Source organism: Bufo bufo, chromosome 2 (genome assembly GCF_905171765.1).
Source record: "Bufo bufo chromosome 2, aBufBuf1.1, whole genome shotgun sequence".
Lineage (NCBI taxonomy): Eukaryota > Metazoa > Chordata > Amphibia > Anura > Bufonidae > Bufo > Bufo bufo.
Window position 1 is genome coordinate 700,359,178 of NC_053390.1, and position 27,491 is coordinate 700,386,668.

At 40.6% G+C, this 27,491-nt stretch overlaps 1 protein-coding gene across 8 annotated transcripts in view; it reads left to right on the forward strand.

Annotated features, from left to right (window-relative positions):
- Positions 1–27,491, forward strand: part of TENM3 (teneurin transmembrane protein 3) — a 1,407,247-nt gene that overhangs the window by 1,168,248 nt on the left and 211,508 nt on the right. For all 8 annotated transcript variants that reach the window (XM_040418697.1, XM_040418698.1, XM_040418703.1 and 5 more), the window contains 2 exons: positions 6,467–6,681; positions 26,984–27,194. In XM_040418697.1, the coding sequence (XP_040274631.1) occupies positions 6,467–6,681; positions 26,984–27,194 (426 nt within the window). The remainder of the gene's footprint in view (positions 1–6,466; positions 6,682–26,983; positions 27,195–27,491) is intronic.

Consider the following 27,491-nt stretch of genomic DNA (forward strand, 5'->3'; position numbering starts at 1 on the left):
TTGAAAAGCCTTTTGTGTAAAAATAGAAAAAAAAATAGGGCCTGATTGCTGTTCAGCAGTGCAGTGAGATATTTTACAGCCCAGTTTGCTGTGTATTACTGGTGAAATAAAAAATATTTGATCTAACATTTGGTTATTTGATCTAACAGTATGTCAGGCAGAGAAGTGCCAGGCCCTGCACAGGGAAGTGGCAGAGGCCTAAATATTTCTGGCGCATGCAGAGGTCGCAGCAAAGCAAGGGGCCATGGCAGCAGAGGTCACTTCGAGAGGCCTGAGCTCCCAGTGTCAGCTAGTGGTTGTGTCTTTTTTTATTTTTTTTTTTATTTATATTTTATTGAAAATTTTCAAGTATAACAGAAGGTAACAAGGGATACCAAGGTATATGTTCGCAGGTTACATCATAGTATAGTTAAATACAGAGTGACATTATAGTAAATAATTCAGTATAACACAGCACATGGGTTAGTGTACATGACCTACTTTGAGGCTTAAGACAATCCAGCCCCAAGTGGTTGTGTCTTGACCAGCAACCCAGCAGTTCTTGAATGGTTGACTCGAACTTCGACTTTGTCGCAAATGACATCAGACAACCCCAGCCAAGAGTCAGTGGGTTCGTCAGACACAACCCTTAGTTGCCATAGCTCGGGAGCAGGCCCTGGCCCTCACCTGTCCTCAATCTGCCTCTGTTCTTTTCTGTTCTCTCACCGCGAGAAGTATTATATGCTGTAGGCTCAGCTCCACTTTTCACTGAGGAAGAGCTACTAGAGGACGGTCAGCAGCTACTGCCCAGCCAAGATCTGGAGGAGACATCCACTGCTTCCTCTGCTAGGCAGGCAAGTAGTGATAAGGAGAGTGGGGTGGGAGCTGGTGTTGCAAGCGATCAGGCTCCTGACCCAGAGACGGTTGAGGAGGACATCAGTGATGTGCAGACACTACTCGATGATGATGATGTAGCTGATCGCACTTGGGAGCCTGGTGATGAAGGGGCTTCATCATCATCGGGAGAAGAGGGTGGCAGCTTGCCTGTGAGCCAGTGGTGGAGCCAGCAAGTCACTAGTGTGGCCGGGAGTCAGCAGGGTGGCAGCGGTGGGAGGTCGGGAGTCAAACGCGCCTGGGGTAGAGCACCGGCTTTGCGGGAGTCTACCTGCCCAGGAAGTAGCGATGCAGGGGCTCAAGGAGGCAGCGGAGGTAGCAGTCAGTGAGTGCATAGTGTTGGGGGTAAAATCCCCTACTCGGTGGTGTGGCAGTTTTTTTTAAGCTGCCGGAGAAGGTAAACGTGGCCGTATGTAGAATCTGCGGGCAGAGGGTGAAGCGTGGCCAGGGTGCCAATGTTGGCACTACGGCCCTGCATCAACATATGCAGAGATGCCATAAAGTGGCCTGGGAGAACCATGGCTCTGATGTGGTGGTCCAGCCTGCCACAGCAACCGCTGTATCACCCACTGGCACGCACCCGGTTTCTGGTCCTGATGCTCCTTCTCCTCCTTGTCACGCATTCCGTCAGCAATCGATCACCAAAGCGATTGCCAAGAGACAACTCATCCAACGGCGCAGAAGCTGAATGTGCTCCTGTCCAAGTTGCTGGTGCTGCAGTCCCTCTCTTTCCAAGTGGTGGACTCTGCACCTTTCAGAGAACTGATGGCTTGTGCAGAGCCAAGGTGGAGAGTTTTTTTTTTTTTTAACACAGTACACATCAGGTGATCATCCCTCCCTTCTTCTAGCTTGTGGGCCAATGAGAAGGCTTTGTCACAGCTAAGGGTACTTTCACACTTGCTGCAGAGGATTCTGGCAGGCAGTTCCGTCTTCAGAACTGCCTGCTGGATCCGTCAAAACGTATGCAAACTGATGGCATTTGTCAGACGTATCAGGATCCTGATCTGTATGTCAAATGCATTGAAATGCCGAATTCGTCTCTTCGGTGTCATCCGGAAAAACGGATCTGGCATATATATTTTTTCACATTTTTTGTGGTCTAAGCATGCGCAGACCGCAATGCCGAATCCGGTTTGCCGGAACACTCGGGGCCTGATCCGGCATTAATGCATTTCGATGGGAAAAAATGCAAGTGTTCAGGAATTTTGGACAGAGATAAAACCGCAGCATGCGGTACGCAGTGGAGATGGAGGCAGGGAGTCCATCTGAGTCACTTGTGCAAATGGCCCGCTGCATGATCACTTGCTTGGGTAGTGACAGCCGAATTGTCACCATTCGGCAGAGGGATGACTTCTGGCTCTCCATCTTGTTGGACCCTCGCTACCAGTCCAAAATGGGGGCCTTTTTTACACCCGCTGAGAAGGAGGACAAACTGAACTACTATAGAGACATCCTATGTAGTCAGTTAGCAGCTGCCTATCTGCGCCATCGTCCATCCTCTCGCAGGTCTGACCAGGGGCCCTCTGCACTCACGTTCCACTGCCACTACCAGCTCCATCAGCAGCAGCCTAGGTCTACAGTCGCTGATAAGCAGCTTTCTTCACCCTCATAGTGAAGAAACTACTCAGCAGCAGCTAGACGTAGAGCAGAACCTGAACCAGTAGGCGATGGCATACTTAGAGTGTACCCTGCCAGCCAACCTTGAAGATCCTCTGGACTACTGGGCAGCCAAACTGGATTTGTGGCTGCAACTGGCCATGTTTGCCCTGGAAAAACTGTCCTGCCCGGCCAATAGTCTGGCATCAGAGCGGGTGTTTAGTGCGGCGGGGGCCATAGTTACCCCAAGAAGAACTCGCCTGTCCACCAAAAATGTGGAGAGACTGACCTTTGTCAAGATGAATCAGGCGTGGATCATCCAGGATTTCCACCCACCAATTCCTGATGCATCAGACTAGATCATCCATGGTGCCACACCAACACTTTGACAAAAGAGACTGGTTCTTTCTGGCTACCTGCCTCAGCTACTATTCTAATGCTGCCACCCGCCTGATGCCACACATCTGATGCCAAGTGCTCCTTCTTTCACCCACCATCTTCAGCGGTTACTGGTATTGCCACCCACCTCCAAACTATGTCACCTTGCCACTTTGTGGCCTCCTGATGCTGCCGCCACCTACACACTCTGTCATTGTGCCACTCTGTGCCCTCCTGATGCTGCTGACACCTCCAAACTCTGTAATTGTGCCACTTTGTGGACTTTTTATGCTGTTCCCACCCTCCCTACTTCATGGGTGGGCTGCTATTTAGCCTTTTTGGCTTGGCTGACATCATCATCTATTTGACTCTTCCTCTGATCTGTCAGAAGGAAGGTAAAATGAGACACACAACAGATCCTCTCCGTGTAGCAGCTGTAAGGCCTGTATGGTCCCATCAGAATTGGCTTGTGATTTGGTAGCTAAAAGCAGGAGTGGGTACAAAACACAGAAGACTTGCAAATATTCTGTTCACGTGTCATCTCTGTTTTTTTGGGCATTAGCAATACTGATGGATTACTGACCAAGTGCTAACCGATTGAAGGCGGATGCTCAACAGACAGGATCTGTTTTTTGTGGGTTATTGTTCTGTTCTGATGGATTAGAGGAACGGCTAAATATTCAGTGACGTCCATGCTGTTGACACCCTCTCCACTCTTTCGGGGGACTCTACTTGTATAAGCGTTTAATAGAACAAGTTCTGTAGACATCTATGTGGAATCAGCTGACGACGGTGTAAAAGGAGTGCGCTTCTTCTTGGCGCTAACATCGACCTGTAAGGCTGAGTTCATAATTGAGTTATTTGGTCAGTTTTGGCCCAGTGACTGCCCTAATAAGTGAAGTTTATAGTGATTCTAAGAGCGACGCCTGTCATCTGCATGTCATTCGGACTCACAGTATTGTTTCACTACCAAAACAGACTCCCTATGCGTGTTACTGCAAGGCACAGTGTTCTACACCACAATAAAGGCTTTCTGCAGCCAGGAAATAGACGTTTTTTTACAGTAATTCACTGCAAATTCAGGTCAAAGCTAATTTTTCAAAAAATATTCGGAGAACTGGCGAATTAATTTTTTTAAAAATTCGCTCATCTCTAATAGTGTTGATCGCGACTATTCTAATTGCTAATTTTTATTGCGAATATCGGCACTTCGAGAACTAGCGAAGATGTAGAATGTAGTGCTATATATTCGTAATCGTGAATATTCTAGATTTTTTTCCATCAGTAACCTCCCTTCTTGCTTGTGGGCCAATGAGAAGGCTGCAATATCTTTGTCAGAGCTTAGCAACATCCCTAGCAACCAATAGGAAAGTTGCCTACCCCTTACTATATAAGAAACTCCCCAGCAGCCATGTTCTGCAGTTTTTTTGCAGTTCTGAGAGAGAGCAGTGACATTGCTGTGCTCTGTGCTTTCATCTGGATCCTATTCCTTATCCAATTACATTAGATAGTTAGTTAGCTCATATATATAATACAGATAGTTAGTGGGAAATAGTCAGTGTAGGTTAGATAGTGATATAGTGTAGCTGATAGGTTCCAGTGCAGGGTGTTAGGTAGTGTGATAGGAATTACTGTTTCTCTGCTGTCCATACATACATGCTACAGACATAGTGCTGTGATGTCACAACAATACTTAGTGCACCAATCAGCAATATCTACTCAGACCTGATAAAATGTGAATTTGCATGTATTGTGCAAAAAATATGAGCATCATTAGTGCCGATTTGCGCAATCGCGAAAATAATGACTGGAGATTACGAATTCTAGAATTTGCTAATTTATTGCGAATATTATGTAAAAATTTCACGAAATATCGCAAAAACGAATATTGCCTATGCCGCTCATCACTGATCTCTAATAATTATAATAAAAAATACATCGTATTTGCTTCTGATTCTGTGATTATTAAATCGATCTTCTATGTTTTCTAGAGACAGTTGAAAATGTGGAATAATTTGTGCCTTTTGTCTACAAGACAAGACCACCATAGTAGTATTGATCCGTTTAATTGCTTCCTTTTGACATGGTGATCCTTAAAGGCAAACTGTCACCAGAATGGGCATATTGAGCTATTCTCATTGTCACACTGGTCACACTACCAATGTTCAGAAACTGTTTTTCTTGAATTACTTAAGTGTCTTTATGTTGAAATCAACTTTAAAAAGGTACCTTACGTCATGAATACTTTGCTAGTGGAGTCATTGGGGCATGTCGCTGCCTGAGCTGAGTCACAGGAGTCATGTTGGAAATCCCGCCTGCCTTATTGTAACATCCCACCTCATTCTATCTTGCACATCAGTGCCTGGCTGTGCGATGGAGTACTGCTGTGCCAGTGCGAGATTTAGCATGACCAAGCAATGACATGCAGGACAGAAGAGATGGGCTGTAACAGCGAGACAGGCGGAATTGCCAGCGTGACTTATATGACTCTGCCCGGGCAGCAACACACCTCAGTGTCTTCACTATCACCATGTTCATGACATATGGTACACATTTAGGGGCGTAACTACCATGGTGGTAGACCATGCGACTGCTATGGAGTCCAGGGCAAGAGGGGGCCCAGTCTTAGTTTGGATTATCTCCTCTTCTACTGGAGATGAAAACTCTGCCAGGACTCTACCCTCTAGTCTAAAGGAACAACTATTAGCAAATGAAGCAGTGAAAAAATTGTCCAAGGGTCATTGGAAATGGTTTAGGCGGAAACCCTTCTGTCCTGTGTGGGGGGCCTGGTTTGATCCTTGCTATTGGGCCCTTACTTCTCTATGTACACCACTGGGTACACTTATTAGGTTATTAAAGAGAACCAGTTTCTGGACATTGGCAGTGTGACTAGTGTGACAATGTGAAAATCTGAATATGCCCCTTCTGGTTACAGGTTCCCTTTAAGCTTGGTGCACAGTATCATGAAAGATGTAATGGTTCAATCAGGTTTCCACTATCTGTGAGCTATGGCCTCTACTTCGCACAATGGACTTATATAGTCCTCCACAGCTGTTTCTATATCCTAATAGTAATCAAACCATTAGGCTGCAATCACACATGCAGTTTTTTTTTTAAAGAGTTTGAGGTGCAAAATTGATGCAGTCAGAAGTGGCTTCAGTAGGAAGGAGAAGTCCAGGAAGTCTAGGTGACCATACATTCCATAGACGTGGGCCAAACAAAAGTATAGTGCATTGAAATTCAGTGTGTCTGATCCTTCTCTCCCATGACAGATGCTGCCAGGAGCTCTCCATTCACATTAGATTGTCAGATAGCCCTGCCAAAATTGGCATATTCAGCCAATAATAGTCTAGTGTGTATGTGTATTTGTGGTCTGCAATGGTGTACAGGTAAATGCCAAGCACGGTGGATCGATCCTTTACGGGATAGAAATATTTTCCTGTTCTGTTTTTTTGAATCAGGTAATATTTTAGCCACTCTATGTATATGTGGCTATACAACTTTTCATAACCATGAAGTAAATTGTGCATACTGTATATGGCTTTCCGTCTTAACAGCATGCATTCCTTGTGTTAAAACTGGCTAGTGTCAAAACTGAGAAATATTCTTTTCCTTTCAGGGAAATCTGGTGGTCTTGGACAGGAAAACAATACAATTGACTCTGGAGAACTGGATGTTGGTCGGAGAGCTGTTCAAGAGATTCCTCCAGGAGTATTTTGGAGATCACAAATTTCCATTGATCAGCCTCAGTTTCTAAAGTTTAATATTACCCTTCAGAGAGATGCACTGATTGGAGTATATGGAAGGAAAGGATTACCCCCATCGCACACTCAAGTAATGCTGGAATTTTCTTGTTCTTGCTTTTTGTGTCTGTCTATTTTTTTATCAAAGAAATATTACATGCAAAAAATATGCAAAAAATAATAATTATGAAACAAAAAAAACTAAATTCTCAGCACTTTATTGCTTCATCCCTCTCTTTACTTTGGTCCTATTCAGGACCGGATTACAATGAAAACATGTTTCCAGGAGCTCATCCATGTCTCTCCTCCTCCTTCTCACTGTCCTGCATCTGTCTGTAAGATAAGCGGCTGGAGCAGTAGCCTACCCCTTCTGATCTGTCTGTAGTAGGACAGAAGGTTTATCACACCTCCTCTAATAAGTCCCACCACCTCAGTTGGCTACTAGCAGCTGATGGAACAGATCACAGAGGCTTAACCCCCATGTTCTCAGCACGTTTCTACAAAACTGTCAGAATCATGCAGAAAATCATGCACCCTGACAAACAGTGAGGGCTGTCATAGTTCTTATTTACATTTACTATCCGATTCAAGGTTTAATGTCCCTTTAAGGAAAGTTAATCTCTTAATAATATTTGATGAACGCCCTTCCTTTAAGACAGAATTGTGGTGGGGCTTACTTGTCAAAAACCCCTTATTCTTACCTCTAGCATTAAAAGTAATAGCCATGTAAATGAAGTGTGTTTAATTGCCTTCTCCACCTCCTGCATGTTTCGCTTATCCAGGGCCCCATAATAACGGGGGTAACTCTAAAACAGGTATTCCACTGCTTACAAAATGGTGGGAAGGGTGAAAGGAAGTTGGTTAGTTTCAACGTAGCTGCTGTATAATAGGAAACCACTTAGGCCACTTTCACACTTGCGTTTTTGCCTAATCCGACAGAAATCAGCAAAAACACTTCCGTTACTGATAATTTAACCGTCTGCATCTGTTATGAACGGATCCAGTTGTATTATCTTTAAAATAGCAATGACAGATCCGGCATGAGCACCATTGAAAGTCAATGGGGGACAGATCCCTTTTGTATTGTGTCCGAGAAAATGGATCTAGTACCTTGAATGCGTTTTGCTCCGCATTCCATGATGGAAAGAAAACCGCAGCTTGCTGCGGTTTGCTCTCTGGTATGGGAATGCAACCAAACGGAACCAAATGCATTTGGGATCACAATACCGGAAAAGTTAAACGCAAGTGGGAAAGTAGCCTTATATATATATATTATTTTTTTTTTATAACATTATTCTGGTTTGCAAACCGGTATTGTATTTCGTGATTAAGTTGTGTTCTCACTTTTTAGTCAAGATGCACAAATGCATGCTGAAATTTCTTTTGGGAGAAACCTGTAAAATCTGGTGTCGTAGATTCCCACTGATGAGACATATGTTGTTTTAATGACTGGGATGGAGGGGAAATGCATGTATAATGGGGTTGCCATTTATGAAATCACACTACATGCTGCTTCATCTAGGACCCCTGTGAACATGCTAGGTTTACTATTTCTGCTTGTTTGCAGCGGAATAACAGGATATTTTCTCAGCTAAGACAAGTAGTTTTTTTCGTTACTGTGTATCAATTAAAAGCTAACTTTAAATTACTGCTGGTAAATACAAGCCATCCGTAATACAAGAGTGGGATTATTTTACAGAGATATTTTGTTGTTAGATTTTGCCCTGCTTATGAATTTTTGAAGTTTATTCATGTGTACAGTGAGGAACAGAAGTATTTGAACACCCTGCGATTTTGCAAGTTCTCCCACTTAGAAATCATGGAGGGGTCTGAAATTCACATTGTAGGTGCATTCCCACTCTGAGAGACAGAATACATTTTTTTTAAAAAAATCAGGAAATCACATTGTATGATTTTTAAAGAATTTATTTGTCTTGCACTGTTGAACATAAAAATGTGGGGGATTCAGTCAGCACAACCCTGTATGCAGGTGCACATCGCTATGGCGAAATACACATACAAACGCAAAAACACAAATGCAATAGCATTCTGCAACCAGCACTCTGCCCTGCCTCTATGCTGGATGTTGAATGAGGCATTGGTGTACATTTTGGCCAAAGCGTAATAAGCCACTCACCACGTCAAGGTCGCCTCTATGAGTGGTCGCCTCCATGAGTGGTCGCCTCAACTCATAGAGGCGACCTTGACGGGGTGAGTGGCTTATTACGCTTTGGCCAAAATGTACACCAATGCCTCATTCAACATCCAGCATAGAGGCAGGGCAGAGTGCTGGTTGCAGAGTGCTATTGCATTTGTGTTTTTACTGTTGAACATAAGTATTTAAACACCTGAGAAAATCTGCGTTAATATTTGGTACAGAAGCCTTTGTTTGAAATGACAGAGGTAAAACGTTTCCTGTAGTTATTGACCAGGTTTGCACACACTGCAACAGGGATTTTGGACCACTCCTCCACACAGATCTCCTCTAGATCTGTCAGGTTTCGGGGCTGTCACTGAGCAACACAGAGTTTCAGCTCCCTCCAAAAATGTTCTATTGGATTTAGGTCTGGAGACTGACTAGGCCACTCCAGAACCTTGATGTGGAAGACCCAGCCAGGGCCCATCTTTAATGCTCTGACTGAGGGAAGGAGGTTGTTGCTCAAAATCTCACAATAAATGGCCCCATTCATCCTGTCCTTAATGCAGTGCAGTCGTCCTGTCCCCTTCACAATAAAGCACCCCCAAAGCATGATGTTACCACCCCCATGCTTCACAGTAGGGATGGTGTTCTTGGGATGCAACTCAACCTTCTTTTTCCTCCAAACATGACGAGTGAAGTTTAGACCAAAAAGTTCTACTTTGGTCTCATCTGACCACATGACTTTCTCCCATGCCTCCTCTGGATCATCCAGATGGTCATTGGCAATGGCAAACTTCAGACGGGCCTGGACATGTGATGACTTGAGCAGGGGAACCTTCTGTTTAATGCATGATTTGAAACCATGACGGCGTAGTGTTCTACCGACAGTGACCTTTGAAACTATGGTCCCAGCTCTATTCATGTCATTGACCAGCTCCTCCCTTGTAGTTCTGGGCTGATTCCTCACCTTTCTTATCATCAGTGATACCCCATAAGGTGAGATCTTGCATGGAGCCCCAGTTCGAGGGAGACTAACAGTCGTCTTTAGCCTCTTCCATTTTCTATCAATTGCTCCAACAGTTGATCTATTTTCACCAAGCTGCTTGGCAATTGCCCTGTAGCCCTTTCCAGCCTTGTGGAGGTCCACAATTTTGTCTCTGGTGTCTATTGACAGCTCTTTGGTCTTGCCCATGGTAGTAGTTGGTGTCTGACTGACTGTGGGGTGGACAGGGGTATTTAAACAGCTCAGACAGATGCTACTAAGTTAGATTATTGAGTGGAATAGAGGTGCACTTTTTAAAGGCACAGTAACAGGTCTTTTAGAGACAGAATTCTTGCTGTTTCTCAGGTGTTCAAATACTTATGTTCAGCAGTGCAAGACAAATATATTCTTTAAAAATCATGCAATGTGATTTCCATATTTTATTTTATTTTTTTAATTCTGTCTCTCAAAGTGGGAATGTGAATTTCAGACCCCAACATGATTTCTAAGAGGGAGAACTTGCAAAATCGCAGGGTGTTCAAATACTTCTGTTCCTCACTGTATATACATGACTGTTCCAATTCTATGTGTTAACTGAATAGAAAGAAAGAACAGATAAGGTAAATTACCGTGTGCAGAAAATAAGCTACCTATAGACTATATGATTTAGGCTGGATGCAAGAGATGAGCAAATCGATTCACATGAATCAAATTTGCTAAAAAATCAGCCTCCTTGAGCAGCAATGGACAGGCCCCGCTGCTAAGAGGTACTCGACTCCTCCTTGATTGATACGGCCAGACATCTCACCTGGCCCTGTCAATCCCGTCTCTAAACCGTTGCTGCTGCTGCTATCTGAGCAGATTTGACTGCACATGCGCTGCTACACTTCTGGATGTACCCAGACATCAGCAGTGCATGCACAATTGGCATATGTGCTGCTTAGGTAGCAGCAGCAGAGCCTTTGCGCTTGTACCACTACTTGGAGCAACAGCGTAGGCACAAGATTAAAGGGGGCCCTGTCAATCAAGGGAGAAGGGGCAGTCTCTTGAGCAGCAGGACCAGACTCTCACTACTCAAGGAGATAAGGAGATGCACACATGTTAGTTGTGTCCGGACAGTTTTTTTTTTTTTGCAGAGCCAGACACAACATATATATTTGGATGTGCACAGGTCCGGTGTGTATAGACCGATAGTGCCAGACAGAAAAATGTAGCATCCAGCATTTATTCTGTTTGACTCTATTTCACACCCAGCCTCACAACTGATGCGCCGGGTGAACATGAAAGATCCAAAGAAAACTACGGGATCACTTCTAGCTTTAGTTCCCTCTTCCGTTTTCTGCACCAAGCGGGAGGGAAACTGAACTGGATCACCGGATATATGTGAAGCAGCCCTTATTGGCTAATGGCTTGTCCCAGATGCTGCTGATGTCATGGGCCCATTGGACTGACATCACAGGTTGGAAGCTGATTTACAAAGCATGTAGAGTGCATAAAATTCACAAGGGACCATTATGGATATTAAAGGGGTTCTCTGGGAATGATTTTACATGGCCGCAATCAACCTGTCCTACGATGTGAGTAGGACTGATTGCCTCCACTTGCAGAGCTGCTTAGGGGGGTGAAGGTCCTCACTACACACTACACTCCAGCTCTTGCATATACTACATGTTGGTGAGCTTTCCTATCAGGCTGCTCAGCCATGATGGCATATTGTAGGCAGGTTCACATAATTGGCGTGTATTTTGGAGCAATGCAAAGTATAGTGAGCACATGTGAGTAATAGCCTTCCATGATCCCCAACTGACCAGAAGAGTGCTGTAAAAACTTCCAGCTGGTCAGCATGGTCACCTATGATATGCCTGGCCTTTTATATTGAATATAGCGCAATAATATACAGCTTTACTGAGATATGTGTCTGCTGAATATTGAATAATTGATGAGACGACCATATTAGGATCCTCCATCTTGTATTCTGAAGGTGACACTATCATCTTGTGATGGGCATTGAAATATTATACAGCACTGTAGGTTGTTTATAGAGATGCCAGTTAGCAAAGATGGCAGATATTAATAAATAGGACTAGAGTTTTTTCTTTCCTGACGGCAGCAGGGTACGAATTGTACATTGTAGTCATATGTGAAAGTTAGTATCTGTGCATTTTTATAGATGTATTGCTTTCACGTTTTTCTGATGCTCCAGCATACATTTAAAGGGGCTATCTATATTGAGATACCCTTGTTTTATACAGTATGGCAACTGAAAACCCTGTTGATCACCGCCTAAGATTGGGAGTTACTCTGATTACCGAGCTGTGGATTAAATACGCATAATATGCCATCTAATGAGATTAGTGGACACCATTGATTTCCCTGAGCAATTGCCTTTTGTCTTATTTTACATAAAGGCCATTTACACAGGCAGGGGATTAGGGCAATTATCAAAAAAATGTGTATAAGCGCTCGTTTCCGATATTTCCCCCATTAGAGTGCTTCTCCCAATCACCCAACGAAAAAGAGCAAATGCCTATTCATTGGTGATTGCACTTTTTTTTGTGGCACTCGCAAAGGACCTGAATGGGGACAGTTGATTGCAGAAGTGATCACTCCTCCCCTACAGAGGGGATAATGCTTGTAAATGCAGCTCTAACCTCTGCTCAAAGCAAGGCAGTTATCAGGAGCAAACCGTTTGTCGCAGATAATTGCCTGTGAATCGACCCCTGTAAAAGAGCCTTAAAATTATGTCTTTATGAATTAAAAATACTTGGAAAGAATAGTACAGAAAGTAGGGTAATGTATATGGGTCCACTCCTATGACATCTGCCTTGGCGACTGGATTTCAACTTGCCTAATCCTTTTATTCTTAGGGGAAACAAGCCACCTTCAGAAGTGTCCAGAAGCAACTTATCCCGCCATGCGTATGAGCAGACATGCGTACTGAGAGATGGGGTTGGGTGGGCGAGCGTTAGCATAACCTGTAATTTACATGATTTTTAGCTTATTTCTTTGTATTTATATACAAACACTTCATTGTACCCCTTTTGACAAACCATTCTGGTAGAGCATAGCCTGATCAGCATGGAAAAGCTTACAGAGAAAAAGGACTAAAATAAAACATAACTGGCCAACATAACTGAAGAATGAAAATCAAAAATAGGTAAATTGACTGACCACATAGACATTAAAATAGTATAATTCAATATTATAGGAGACTTGTCTACGCTAGTGTTGATCACGAATATTCGAATTTAGAATTTTTATCGCGAATATAGGTACTTCGAAAATTCGCGAAAATTTTGAATAGTTATATATATTCGTAATTTCGAATATTCAAATTTTTATTTTATTTTATTTTTTAGATTATTTTTTAATTTTTTTTATCAGTACACATGATCCCTCACTGCTTCTAGCTTGTGGGCCAATAAGAAGGCTGCAATATACTTGACTTTAGGAGTAGTAGTGTTTGCGAATTTTGCTCTATATTCGTTTTTTTTTTATATTCGCTATATTGCTATATATTCTTGTTTTAGAATATTACGAACATTCAAAAAAACTAAGTTATAGCAATATAGAGAATATTCGAAAAAAATCGAATAGAGCAATTTAGCTAATATAGTGCTATAAACTTCTTTGTCTAATAGTTGTAAGTTGCAAAATTTGCAATAAAAAATTTGAATCCGAAAATTCGCATATGTGTAATATGCGAATTTTCGAATTTGCGGATTTTCGGATTCAAATCAATCATTACCTTTCCAATCCAAATCAATCATTACCTTTTTGAATCCAATTTCGGATTCAAATTCAATCATTACCTTTCCGATTTTTTGAGTAAAAAAAAAATCGGGAATTTTCGAATTTGCGAATTTTCTACGAATATTCTACAAAATATTCGTGAAATATCGCGAATTCGAATATGACCCCTGCCGCCCATCACTAGTCTACGCACAGTGCAATTTTACTTGGATACATTCAAACCTATAATGTGGCCAGTATATAATATGAAATGATCTGGATTCTCTCCTGACATGTCTATATTGGTGAAAACTTGTATTCTCCATATCCTGCAGTATCTTTTCCCAGAACTCAGAGCTGCGCCATTCTTCTGTTATTCCTCCCATCTGTCTGCACTGATACTGACACCCAGCTGTCAATATTTTCATACATTTCTAGGAAAAATACCAAGGATTCAAAACCCACTGCTAAAATTAAAGGTACACCAAGGAGAATGCAGGTATTTACTAAAACAGAGAATACAGGTCCTCTTTAAATTTACCTATTCACATTAAAAAGAAGCTGAATTTCTAGGCAGGATAGTATTTGGCCCAAGAGAATGACCTAGTGAAAAAGAGTGGGTCAGCTGCTTTCACATATACTAGCTCCATTTGCATACATGTCTGCTTGCTCATTTTTCATTATAAGGGATAGGTAAGGATTTCTAATAATTTATGAATAACAGTACAATACATGCATACAGTAATGAACTGGTGGCTGCGAGCCTTGTCCGAAACAAGTCTGCAAGAAAAAGCAAATCTCACCATGACAATAGTTTTTGTTTTTACTTTAGAGGAATCACATATACATCAGACAGGAATAATTGACACTGGTTGTCCGTTTCAAGCCAATCAATGCTAGACTGAAAGTCTTTTGTGACACTTGCTAAAATGTCCGTTTCATAGCAAGACAAGGATCAATAAGTTTATTTAAAAACACTTTTGGAAATAACAAAGGACTTTGATCGCTTAAAGCAAAATGAAATGAAGGAGACCATACATCCTTTATATATTCTGAATGTAATGAATTTGTTTCATTAGTGAAAAACAAAACAAAAAAAAACTGTATTTTAAAAGACAAGTCAATCCAGATCACCCCCTCCCAACCTTATCATGTATTTGAACAAATGACCACCCTATGACTGGAAAGTGCTGACAAAGTGTATATTGTTCTGCTATTTTTATTCCATTCAGAGCAGGACAAATACATTGCCAACAATTCATTGATCAAGTCAAAGTTTCAATAGAACAGATTTTTCTTAGCAGGAAGGTAGGAAGGGTCGGTTGTATAGAAAATTGGACCATGAGCAACAAGCAAAATAGCTTCTTTCCACTCATTATTTTTTTCTGCATCCAAAAAAATAATACTTCCATATAATGCCTAAATAATTCCGCCATATAGGATCTAGAAAATACTGCTATGCGGTGCTCTTATAATACTGCTATAGGTTATCCACACAATATTGTGATTTAAAGGACATTTGGCATCTGTGGCTGACCTGTTGCATATGTTCTTGGTGTTCTTGCATTCTACTTATTTTGAGCTAAAATCCATTTTTTAAATTGGTCTTTATTATTAATATTGAAACCATTTTTCTGTACAGAGCTGAGATGCCCTAGTAGCAGGATCTGAATTTTCTCTCTGCCCTATCAGGCAGCTGCTTATCTCTACTCTCAGAACTTATAAAGACTCATCATAGCTCAGTTCTTATCTTACTGATAAGAATGTGTCTTAAATAAGTGTTTATGACCTCTTAGTAAATTAGAGATAAGGTTATTAGATGACCAGCACAAAGTAAAAAGTATGATTCACAGCTAGAAAAACTGTTTCCCTTTGTGACAGAACAGCTCAATATTTTAATAAAGGTCAATGAAAAAAAATATGATATTCAGTGCAAAAAAGTAAAATGCAATCATAAACAAATTGCCTCCGAAGGTGTACATAGCCTTTAATATATGCAACTGAGCCTCTAGGAGCAGCGAGGATGTTGCTGTTATACCTAGAGGCTCTGCTCTCTCTGCAACTGCCGCACCCTCTCCACTTTGAGTGACAGAGCCAGGCAGTGAAAACATCATTATGTCTGGCCCTTTCAGTCAAAGTGGAGAGGGTGCGGCAGTTGCAGAGTGACCCCCTTCTGCCAGAAGCTAATTTGCATATATTAAAATTCATTTTTCTCAGCAATGTGGGCACATATGAACACAGGACCAACACAGATGTCTTCAGCTTTCAAGTGCAGATGCAGCAGGTCAGTCAGTTTCATAGGTACAAATCTGCTGACAAGTGCCCTTTAAATCCCAAATATAACTGCTATACAGTATCCAAATAGTAATATTAGTACCATCCATACAATACTAGATAGATAGCTAGATGATAGATAGATAGATAGATAGATAGATAGCTAGCCATACAGTCCTCTTTCTATTGTTGGGTCCCCGCTCAGTATAAATATGCACTCTGTAGACTACTGAAAGTGGCCATAGAGTGGAACGTCTTTCTGTTCCTTTCTTAGGTTGCTCTCAGGGTTCACCCCCTAAACCAGTCTCAAGGTACCAAGATTTCAGACAATGATACCCAGGGACAAATACACAAATATAATTGGTTATACTGTACATATCCATTATAACTAGTGACAACATAAGTCAGGGACTTACTTGAGAAATAGCCTTGACTTGGCATCACATTCCTAGAAAAGCCATCTGAAGATAGAATTGGTCCTTATCAGCATAATTTACCGGTATCTATAGTGTAAGTTCGATATTATGAATACTAACCCTAGTACTAAATGCCCAATATAGAACTCAAGTTTCTAGTTATGGTCATGAAGAAGACATGTTCATGGCATCAGCAGATGGTTGACTTTGAAATAATCTGAAATAGATTTTTCAAACAAATGATTCATTTTCTAAGCAGTTTCTTTCTGTTAAATGGAAGGCTGCAGGTGGAAGGAAAAGGTAAAAGCTCCATTCTGATGCTTCGAACGTTAACTCAACAGTTTGAAAGAACATAGACATCCATTGTGATGATGTTTGTCACAACAGAATAGTAACTTTTAGACCTGAATACTGAATAATAATAAAGAATTTCATGAATGAGGGGAGAAATCGATCAATCCCTCAAGCACGTACTTTTAACAACTCCATTAGCAGCCCATTGTGTCTAGGTAGTTTACGTTAGAAGTGTCTCGTTTTGATAGACTTTTTTGAAATGAGCAAATCGCGTGTGTACACAGAGTAGACCTTTTCAAGTGTAAATTAAAAAAGGCACAGTGGATGTACCCTGCAGTGATCCATTACTGTCATTGATTTCAAAAATCCATTGTAAGATGTATGCCAAATAAAATCAGGGCGGCTATTGTCTGCACCAAGCAAATGGTCCTCTTGACCTGTTTTGTATTGTGTCTTGGTATAAAGCCTGTCATATTATGTCAAGGAGGAAGTTTGTGGTTTAGTGGAGCATTATTACATTTTTGTCGTGCTTATTGTTTTGGTTTTTGCCCAACTTCAGCCTTTTGTCCCATAAAACCGAACCTAAGGCGATTGTGCCTGAGGTTTCCTTTTCCATTTCATTCTCTGCTAGGACTTGACAGAACAGATTGGAGGTCTCCATGGAGTTCATTTCACACAGTACATAGAGGTATCACAATATAGAAACTTGGCAATGGAAACCAATAGGCATAGAAACAAAATAGTACATTACTGCTTTAGATGGTGATCCTTAAAGTTAATGGTTAGTGACTTTGTGCTATGAAGCCTGCGCATTACCTGACAAATATTCTATGTCAAAAGTTCTTGTCAAAAGACTATAATGTGTATCTGCCTCATCAGTCAGATACGCAGGCAAAAACTTCTTGCTGTGGTTAACCCTCATCAACAGAGCAGCAGCCTCAATGATACTGATACTGCTGGATTTTGGAGACCTCTAAAATGGAGAATGAGCTGACCAGAGACCAATATACTGGTCCTATTTTTTTAATGTAATAAACCATAGATTTTTGGCTATAATGTCATGTTTCATTAACAATAATAATAATATTCATAATAATAATAATGGTAATTTAACCACTTCATTACCGAGCCACTTTTCACCTTAAATCCCAAGCCGATTTTTGAAAATCTGACGTGTCACTGTATGTGGCAATAACTTTAAAACACTTTTACTTATCCAGGCCATTTTGAGATTGTTTTCTCGTCACATATTGGACTTCATGACAGTGGTAAAATGGAGTAAAAAAAATTCATTTTATTTATAAAAAATACCAAATTTACCCAAAATTTGGAAAAGTTAACAAATTTCCATTTCTCTACTTTTATAATAGATAGCAATAACTCAGAAAAAATTGTTATTACTTTACATTCCCCGTATGTCTACTTCATGTTTGGATCATTTTGTGAATGTCATTAAATTTTTTGCGGACGGCTTAGAAGTTTAGAAGCAAATCTTGAAATTTTTCAGAAAATTTTCAAAACCCACTTTTTAAGGACCAGTTCAGGTCTGAAGTCACTTTGCAAGGCTTACATAATATAAACCACCCAAAAATGACCCCATTTTGTTAGCCCTTTAGGTGTTTCACAAGAATTAATGGAAAATGTAGATGAAATTTCAGAATTTCCCTTTTTTGGCAGATTTTATATTTTAATCCATTTTTTCCAGTAACAAAGCAAGGGTTATCAGCCAAACGAAACTCAATATTTTTTGCCCTGATTCTGCTGTTTGCAGAAACACCCCATATGTGGTCATAAACTGCTGTATGGGCACACGCTAGGGTGCAGAACGAAAGGAACGCCATATGGTTTTTAGAAGGCAGATTTTGCTGGACTGTTTTTTTTTGTCCTCATGTCCCATTTGAAAAACCCCTGATGCACCCCTAGAGTAGAAACTCCAAAAAAATACCCCATTTTGGTAACTACGGGATAAGGTGGCAGTTTTATTGGTATTATTTTAGGGTACATATGATTTTTGGTAGCTCTATATTACACTTTTTGTGAGGCAAGGTAACAAAAATAGCTGTTTTGGCACCGTTTTTTATTTTTTGTTATTTACAGTGTTCATCTGACAGGTTAGATCATGTGGTATTTTTATAGAGCAGGTTGTTACGGACACGACAATACCAAATATGACTACTTTTTTAGTTTTTATGTTTCAGTTTTACATAATAAAGCATTTTTAAAAAGAATATGTTTTAGTGTCTCCATATACTGAAAGCCATAGTTTTAAAAAAAAATTGGGGTGACTGTCTTATATAGGGGCTCATTTTTTTTCAGTATGAGATGAAGGTTTTATTGGTGCTATTTTGAGGTGCATATGACTTTTTGATCGGTAGGTATTACACTTTTTGTGATGTAAGGTGACAAAAAATGACTTTTTTGACACAATTTTTTTAAGGTGTTCACCTGAGTGCAGGAAGAGGTGGCTGTCTGATTTGTACTATTTTGGGGGCATACACCTTTTTGATAGTTTTTTTATTTATTACGGTGTTCACCTGAGGGGTTAGATCATGTGATATTTTTATATAGCAGGTTGTTACGGATGTGACGATACCTAATATGTATACTTTTTTTTCATTTAAGTTTTACACAATGATATCCTTTTTTAAACTAAAGAAAAAAAAACGCGTTTTAGTGTCTCCATAGTCTGAGAGCCATATTATTATTATTTTTTTGGGATAGTGGGTAGGGTATCATTTTTGTGGGATGAGATGCTCGTTTGATTAGCATTGGGTTGCGCTTGACTTTTTGATCACTTGCTATTACACATTTTGTGATGTAAGGTGCCAAAAAATGACTTTTTTTTTTACACCTTTTTTTTTTGCGGTGTTCATCTGAAGGGTTAGGTCATGTGGTATTTTTATAGAGAAGGTTGTTACAGACGTGGCTATACCTAATATTTATACTTTTTTTAATTTAAGTTTTACACAATGATATAATTTTTTAAACAATAAATCTCCATAATCTGAGAGCCATAATTTTTATTTTTTTGGGAGATTGTCTTGATTTGATTTTTGCAGGATGAGATGATGGTTTGATTCGCACTATTTTGGGGTGCATATAAGTTTTTGATCGTTTGCTATTACACCTTTTGTTATGTAAGGTGACAAAAAATGACTTTTTTGACACCGTTATTTTTATGGTGTTCTCCTGAGGGGTTAAGTCACGTGGTATTTTTATAGAGCAGGTTGTTACGGATGCGGCAATACCGAATATGTCTGCTTTTATTTTTTTCCCTATTTAAAAAAATATATAATTACCTTATTTTTGGAAAAGGACGCTTTTATTTACTTGAAACTTTTACATTTTTTGGGGGAAAACTTAATTTTTGTAAACTTTTTTTCACTAGATTTTTTTTGTCCCTCTCTGGGACTTCAACTTTAGGGGGTCTGATCCCCTTTACAATGCATTACAATACTTCTGTATTGTAATGCATTGGCTGTAAGTGTATTACCACTGTAATACACTTACAGCTTCCTGCCTGTGAGATCCAGGGGGCTGGATCTCACAGGCTCTCCCGGAAGGCAGACACGATGCTTAAGGAAGGCATCGGTCTGCCTTTCCTGCCATGGGGTCCCCGTCACAGCAGCGCTAGGACCCCATGGACACCGGCCCCCGTGAGGACACCGCACGTGCCATGGTCAGCACTAACCGCGGCCGTGCAAGGGTTAATGCGCTGGCATCGGTGATTTCACCGATGGCGGTGCATACAGCAGGGGTCCGGCTATCAGTGACAGCCAGACCCCTGCCTCTGATCGGGCAGGCGCAGCTCCTGCACCCACCCGATCAGCGCGCCGTACCTGTACTGCGCTCGGATTTCTGTCCCGCATTTCTGTGCGGTACATGTACGGCGCTGGTATCCTAAAGGTTAATGGCAGAGTTATGCATGAGACTTTGGAGACTGTTTGCAATTCTGTATCTGGTGGCTCAGTGGTTAGCACTTGTGCCTTGCAGCGCTGGAGTCCTGGGTTGGAATCCGACCAAGGACAACATCTGCATGGAATATGTATGTTTTCCCCATGTTTGTGTGGGTTTCCTCCGGGTTCTCCAGGTTTCCTTCCACACTCCAAAGGCATACTGATAGGGAACTTAGATGGTGAGCCCTATTGGGAATAGCCAATGCTAATGTCTGTAAAGCGCTGCGAAATGTAGCAGCACTATATAAGTGTGTAAAATACATAAAATAAATAAACATACAATATACAGTGTGCTATATAAAGGCTGCCTTCACAAAAATTAAAGGGTTGTATATTGTATAGTATATAGATGTAATTGCCACTGTTTCCCCAGGGAAGACCTTGATGTGTAGATGTCTATACAAAATAGAGCTCAAATGGACATGAAATATTGGATAAATGGATAAATATAAATGGGATGGAAGTTCTCAAAGATGAGCTTTGTTGAGAAGTGATCTTATAAGTAAAGAATAACAGTAATAATAATAATAATAATAATAATAATAGTTTAATAATCAGTATAGTTTCTCCACAGTCAGAGTAGTTGAACTTTGAAACGTAAAACAACAACGTTAAAAGCGATTGCGGCATTTAAAGGGGATATCCAGGATTTAGATAGTGATGACCTGTCCTCAGGATAAGCCATCAACATGAGTTCGTCAGTTATATGACTCTCGGGATACCCACCGATCAACTGTATGAGGAGGCCTCGGCTCTCCATGAGCACTTAAGCTCCTTCCTAGGCCATGTGGTGTCATGTTCATCGGTCACATGGCCTAGAAGAAGCTTAACCCCATTCAAGTGAATGGGCCTGAGTAGCAAAACCAAGCGCTGCCGCTATCCAATGTATAGTAATGTGCTTGGTAAGCTGCTCACAGGAGTGCTGCGGACTCCTCAAACAGCTCATTGGCAGGGGTGCTGGGAGTCAGGACCCCATCAATATCATACTGATGATCTATCCTGAGGATAAGTCACCAATATGTAAATCCTAGAAAACCCCTTTAAAGAAGAGCTAGATACTCATGACGGGTATTGAGAGTTATAATTTAGTTAAAATTATAGAGTTATAATTTTATAATTACAGAGACTGATTTCAGTTCTCTGTTGTATTTCACAGGGGAACAATCAGTATGTGGAGCCCTAAAGTATTCCCATGGGCTACAAGAGAAGCCTTGGGGAATAAATAGAACTCTTTGTGGCTTCCCTCATCTAGCGTTGGATGCTGCTAGTGAGAGTCTTCTATGTATATTAACCTCTGAACCTCCAAATCCGACATTTTAAATACTCAATTAAAGGCACTACTTACAGATTTTAATTAATTTCTTCTTACAAACTATAGAACTTAAAGGTACACTTTCATCAATTTTTAATCATTTATATACAGCCTGTATGTAAACATTCTATGTCATTTTTTTCTTTATAAATAAATGCTAGATTTTCAGGATACAATTTTTTGAAGTCACTGCATGCATTTTGTTTTCTGTCCTGACTCTTTAACGTCTTCCTTGTTTGGACTTTTAGCTCGGCAAACAATCATAGCCCCACTTTAATGACTCCATTAGATCATCACACATTATACTAATCAATTAAATGCTCTTCCATATTCATCTCTATCTAGGCCTAGAGAACAATACAGCTGTCATCACAGTTCTACACCTACAAACCGGATTCCAAAAAAGTTGGGACACTATACAAATCGTGAATAAAAACTGAATGCAATGATGTGGAGGTGCCAACTTCTAATATTTTATTCAGAATAGAACATAAATCACGGAACAAAAGTTTAAACTGAGAAAATGTACCATTTTAAGGGAAAAATATGTTGAATCAGAATTTCATGGTGTCAACAAATCCCCAAAAAGTTGGGACAAGGCCATTTTCACCACTGTGTGGCATCTCCCCTTCTTCTTACAACACTCAACAGACGTCTGGGGACCGAGGAGACCAGTTTCTCAAGTTTAGAAATAGGAATGCTCTCCCATTCTTGTCTAATACAGGCCTCTAACTGTTCAATCATCTTGGGCCTTCTTTGTTGCACCTTCCTCTTTATGATGCGCCAAATGTTCTCTAGAGGTGAAAGATCTGGACTGCAGACTGGCCATTTCAGTACCCGGATCCTTCTCCTACGCAGCCATGATGTTGTGATTGATGCAGAATGTGGTCTGGCATTATCTTGTTGAAAAATGCAGGGTCTTCCCTGAAAGAGATGACGTCTGGATGGGAGCATATGTTGTTCTAGAACCTGAATATATTTTTCTGCATTGATGGTGCCTTTCCAGACATGCAAGCTGCCCATGCCACACGCACTCATGCAACCCCATACCATCAGAGATGCAGGCTTCTGAACTGAACGTTGATAACAACTTGGGTTGTCCTTGTCCTCTTTGGTCCGGATGACATGGCGTCCCAGATTTCCAAAAAGAACTTTGAATCGTGACTCGTCTGACCACAGAACAGTCTTCCATTTTGCCACACTCCATTTTAAATGATCCCTGGCCCAGTGAAAACGCCTGAGCTTGTGGATCTTGCTTAGAAATGGCTTCTTCTTTGCACTGTAGAGTTTCAGCTGGCAACGGCGGATGGCACGGTGGATTGTGTTCACTGACAATGGTTTCTGGAAGTATTCCTGAGCCCATTCTGTGATTTCCTTTACAGTAGCATTCCTGTTTGTGGTGCAGTGTCGTTTAAGGGCCCGGAGATCACGGGCATCCAGTATGGTTTTACGGCCTTGACCCTTACGCACAGAGATTGTTCCAGATTCTCTGAATCTTCGGATGATGTTATGCACAGTTGATGATGATAGATGCAAAGTCTTTGCAATTTTTCGCTGGGTAACACCTTTCTGATATTGCTCCACTATCTTTCTGCGCAACATTGTGGGAATTGGTGATCCTCTACCCATCTTTGCTTCTGAGAGACACTGCCACTCTGAGAAGCTCTTTTTATACCCAATCATGTTGCCAATTGACCTAATTAGTGTTAATTGGTCTTCCAGATCTTCGTTATGCTCAAATTTACTTTTTCCAGCCTCTTATTGCTACTTGTCCCAACTTTTTGGGGATTTGTTGACACCGTGAAAATTGGAATCAACGTATTTTTCCTTTAAAATGATACATTTACTCGGATTAAACGTTTGATCTGTCATCTACGTTCTATTACAACTAAAATATTGACATTTGCCATCTCCACATCATTGCATTCAGTTTTTATTCACAATTTGTTTAGTGTCCCAACTTTTTTGGAATCCAGTTTGTACTATTATCATAAGGATTACCCTTCAGATAACATCTTCCCCTCACAGCAGCAGTAAACTGATAGTGAATTAACTCTCTACAGTATATAGTAACACATCAGCTGTGCTGACTTCAACAAAATAACACTATTCTGTATTTTATTTTAAATGGCAAAGTACTGCCAAATGAAGAAGAAAAAGTCAAACATTCTAAAAACATTTTTTTCTATGAATATTGAAAATTACTCCTTTCTGATTTCACTTAATTGTTGGAAGGTTTAGTCAGAATTAGTAGTGTTGAGCGAAGTTTTCAAAAATTCTATTTGGCTGCTTTGCCAAATTTTACAAAAACATTTGCTTTGTGACTAATTACTTTGTCACGAAGTGCATTTCTTTGTAAATAGCGGGAGAATTTACAGGGCACATCGGTTGCGCCGCCCCCTTCATTTAACCCCTCAGATGCCGAGTTCATCATTGATCGCGGCATCTGACTTTAATAGTTAAGTCTATAAATTAAAAAAATAAAATAAAATCAAGCAGTCATTCTGACTAGTGTTGAGCGATTCGAAGTGCACGAAGTGGACGTCTATCTGAATTTCAGGGAAAATTTGATACGCCGCAAAGCTCTTTTTCTCATGCTTCGTGGTAATTAATTGATTTTCCCTGAAATGGGGTAAAAAAATTTAAAAGAAACATAGTTCTTTCTTCCATTTGATCGCAAATAGCCCGCCACCATCTTGATTGACGATCCAGTGCGAAATCTCGCGCGGCCCACAATGACGTCATCAAATCATATGTCACTGCGCACGGGATTTCGTGGGATCTTCAATCAAGATGGCAGCAGCGGCAGGCTCTTCTCACTCAATTGGATGAGGTAAGTATGATATTTTTTTACCCCATTTGAGGGGAAATGGATTTATTACGACGAATGAAATTCGGCTTTGCGGCGTATCAAATTTTACTTGAAATTCGGATAGAAGTCCACTTCGTGCACTTCGATTCGCTCAACACTAGTCAGAATGGCTGCTTAAAATACTGTGCACAACCTTCCCTAAGAGAAGTTGAAGGGCTAAAGACCTAAGCAGTCTACTTAATCTCGTACAAATCCAGGCAACTCCAACTTTCTTCTGCATAGCTGATATGAAAGCCACAGGTTCTATCTAGTTAACGGTGTGTCTTTTTTCTGCTAGGGCCTGGATATTTTTATATTTATAGCATGTACCTTTCCTGCCATTTCTCAGAGTGGAGAAAATTACAAATGATAGTTAAAGTTCGCAAAGCAAAGAGATCCAGTAGAGGGGATGCGTGTGAAGTCACCTCTGCTGATTAACACCAAGGTCTGCATATTATGTTGTTGCTTTCCAAAGACAAATGTCTATAGAATCAAAACTCCCTTGGAAAGGAATGCATTCATGAGACCACACATACACGATACCAACAGAAAACGACAAGGGTGAGGGACAGGCCACATAAAAAAAAAATCAGACAGACAGATGCATATAAAAATGTGCAAAGAAAATTACCAGACACCGATTCCAGCCAAACGCCCTTGTCAAATAGCCTCTGCTATATGGAATCAGTGTTTCTTGTTTTGTGAAGTCACTTTTCTTATGTCAAGGACTGTAATGGGCCAGTCCAATCTTGCAGATATCAGTCTTGAACCTCTCACTCTTGTCCTATCTCAGAAATCCCTAGAACAAAGCTCCTCTCCTACACGATTCAATGATAATCTCTTTGTCAGAGCAGCACTCTAATGGGATGAAGACAGTGGCCAATTATTGGTGATTTAGTTATTAATACTGCCATTTTCTATACTTTGGAAATAGTAGCATGGAGGTGATTTTATCTAAGTTCACCCTTTGGATAAATTACTGTAAAAAGTTTTAAAGCAATTTGTAAAATGTATCTAAATGTTGCCCCATATTGTCAGTATCTTCACATATTGTAATATATGTGAAGATACTGACAATATGGGGCAACATTTAGATACATTTTACAAATTGCTTTAAAACTTTTTACAGTAATTTATCCAAAGGGTGAACTTAGATAAAATCACCTCCATGCTACTATTTCCAAAGTAGGAGAGGAGCTTTGTTCTAGGGATTTCTGAGATAGGACAAGAGTGAGAGGTTCAAGACTGATATCTGCAAGATTGGACTGGCCCATAAGAGTATCAACTGGTGGGCCCAGGCTCTGATACCATAGTCCTATAGGTCCAGGAGAAAAAAACTAATTTGGTTGCCTTTGAAACAATTACCAAATCATCATTGATAATATAGGGATTGAGCCTCCAGAATAATTTCCTCTGGTTCGCCCAAGAAACCCCAGTCAGACACTAAATATCTGGGGTTATGCTTTTCAGGAATGGTCACCCAAAGACATATCACTCTTCAAAAATACATAGTCAAGTCTCTTCCAAGATAAAATATTTTCCCCATATGCCGGCTGTTTTGTATGAGGTGTAACAATGTGACCTCTTGGATCAGCCGGTATATTTTTTTTACATAATAGTTCAGTTGCTCTATTTCATTGATAGGATATTTTCCGAAGATCAGGGCAAGCTGTCCTAATTCTGCAACCTCCTTTTCCCATGAATATATTCTGTTTCAGCTGGTGACAGGGCTAGGCATAAGAGACAGATACATTGGTGGCAGCGACAAATGACTTTTCTACAATTTTTGGCACGTTGCCCCCCCCACCCCCCCCAATGGATTGTGCAGCTCATCTTCTGACATCTCTGTTCAAGAAAATGCATCTATACCCCACAAAATAAAACATTTTGATAATTTTTTAATTTTACTTAGGACTGTGCTATTCCTCTGTAGAAATGTGTGCATTGACAACTGGGAAATACCATTACCCTTGTCAATAGGATGTGTCCCTTAAATCTAATACTGCCAGCACTGATTGGAAAGTGCCAGATTGTGAGGGAACATGCCTCATTGATGGGAGTTGCAATGCTCAGTTGAGAGTTTATTCATAGATTTTTATGAGGAACAATGGAGAGACAATACAAAGTAGAGTTTTCAGAAAATATTTTAAAGAATTGTTATTTTATAGGGAAGACAAGCATTTAATTCAACTAACAAACCTATCTGCAGAGCAGAGAGGTCCTCTGTAACTGCACCACACAGAATATTACGCTCTAAAGTATGTCTGTAATAGCGGCAACTTTAAATCTTTGCTTATGTTCTAGGTAACCATGTTGCCCCTTGGACCAGAGCACCAATACTGACTAGATCTTCATATGCCACGAGCACCAAATACTTATAGGGCACTGTTATTTGGGGGAACAGAGTAGATTCACCCTGTTTTATCTTGTTTCCAGTATGATTTTGTGGAACTCCTGGAAGGAAGCAGATTGATTTCAAGAGAAAAACGCAACCTGCTAGAGTCTGAGAAGACTGGACGCATTCCAAGGTCTGTCAGCGTTCATGAAGCTGGTTTCATCCAGTATCTGAACTCTGGCATCTGGCACATAGCATTTTATAATGATGGCAAGAACCCTGAACTTGTGTCTTTCAACACAATTGTAATTGGTAAGTAACCTCGTCATTTTGTGTATTGTGTAAGTGTGGATGTATATCACATATAATCACATATATTATATGTCACCAGCTATGTATATAGGGCTGCTACATATGGCTAATTGTCTGATTTTAGGGACATCTTTATGTTTTTGCCCACTTTAGATCATACTGCAAAGTATGTGCCTGTGTGAGCAGATACATACAGTAGGGAGAAGATACAATGTCTACCCGCATATGCTGTAACGTACTATTAGCAGTTTTTCCTAAGGGTACGCCACACGGTCAGGTTTCCTGATGCAGTTCTAG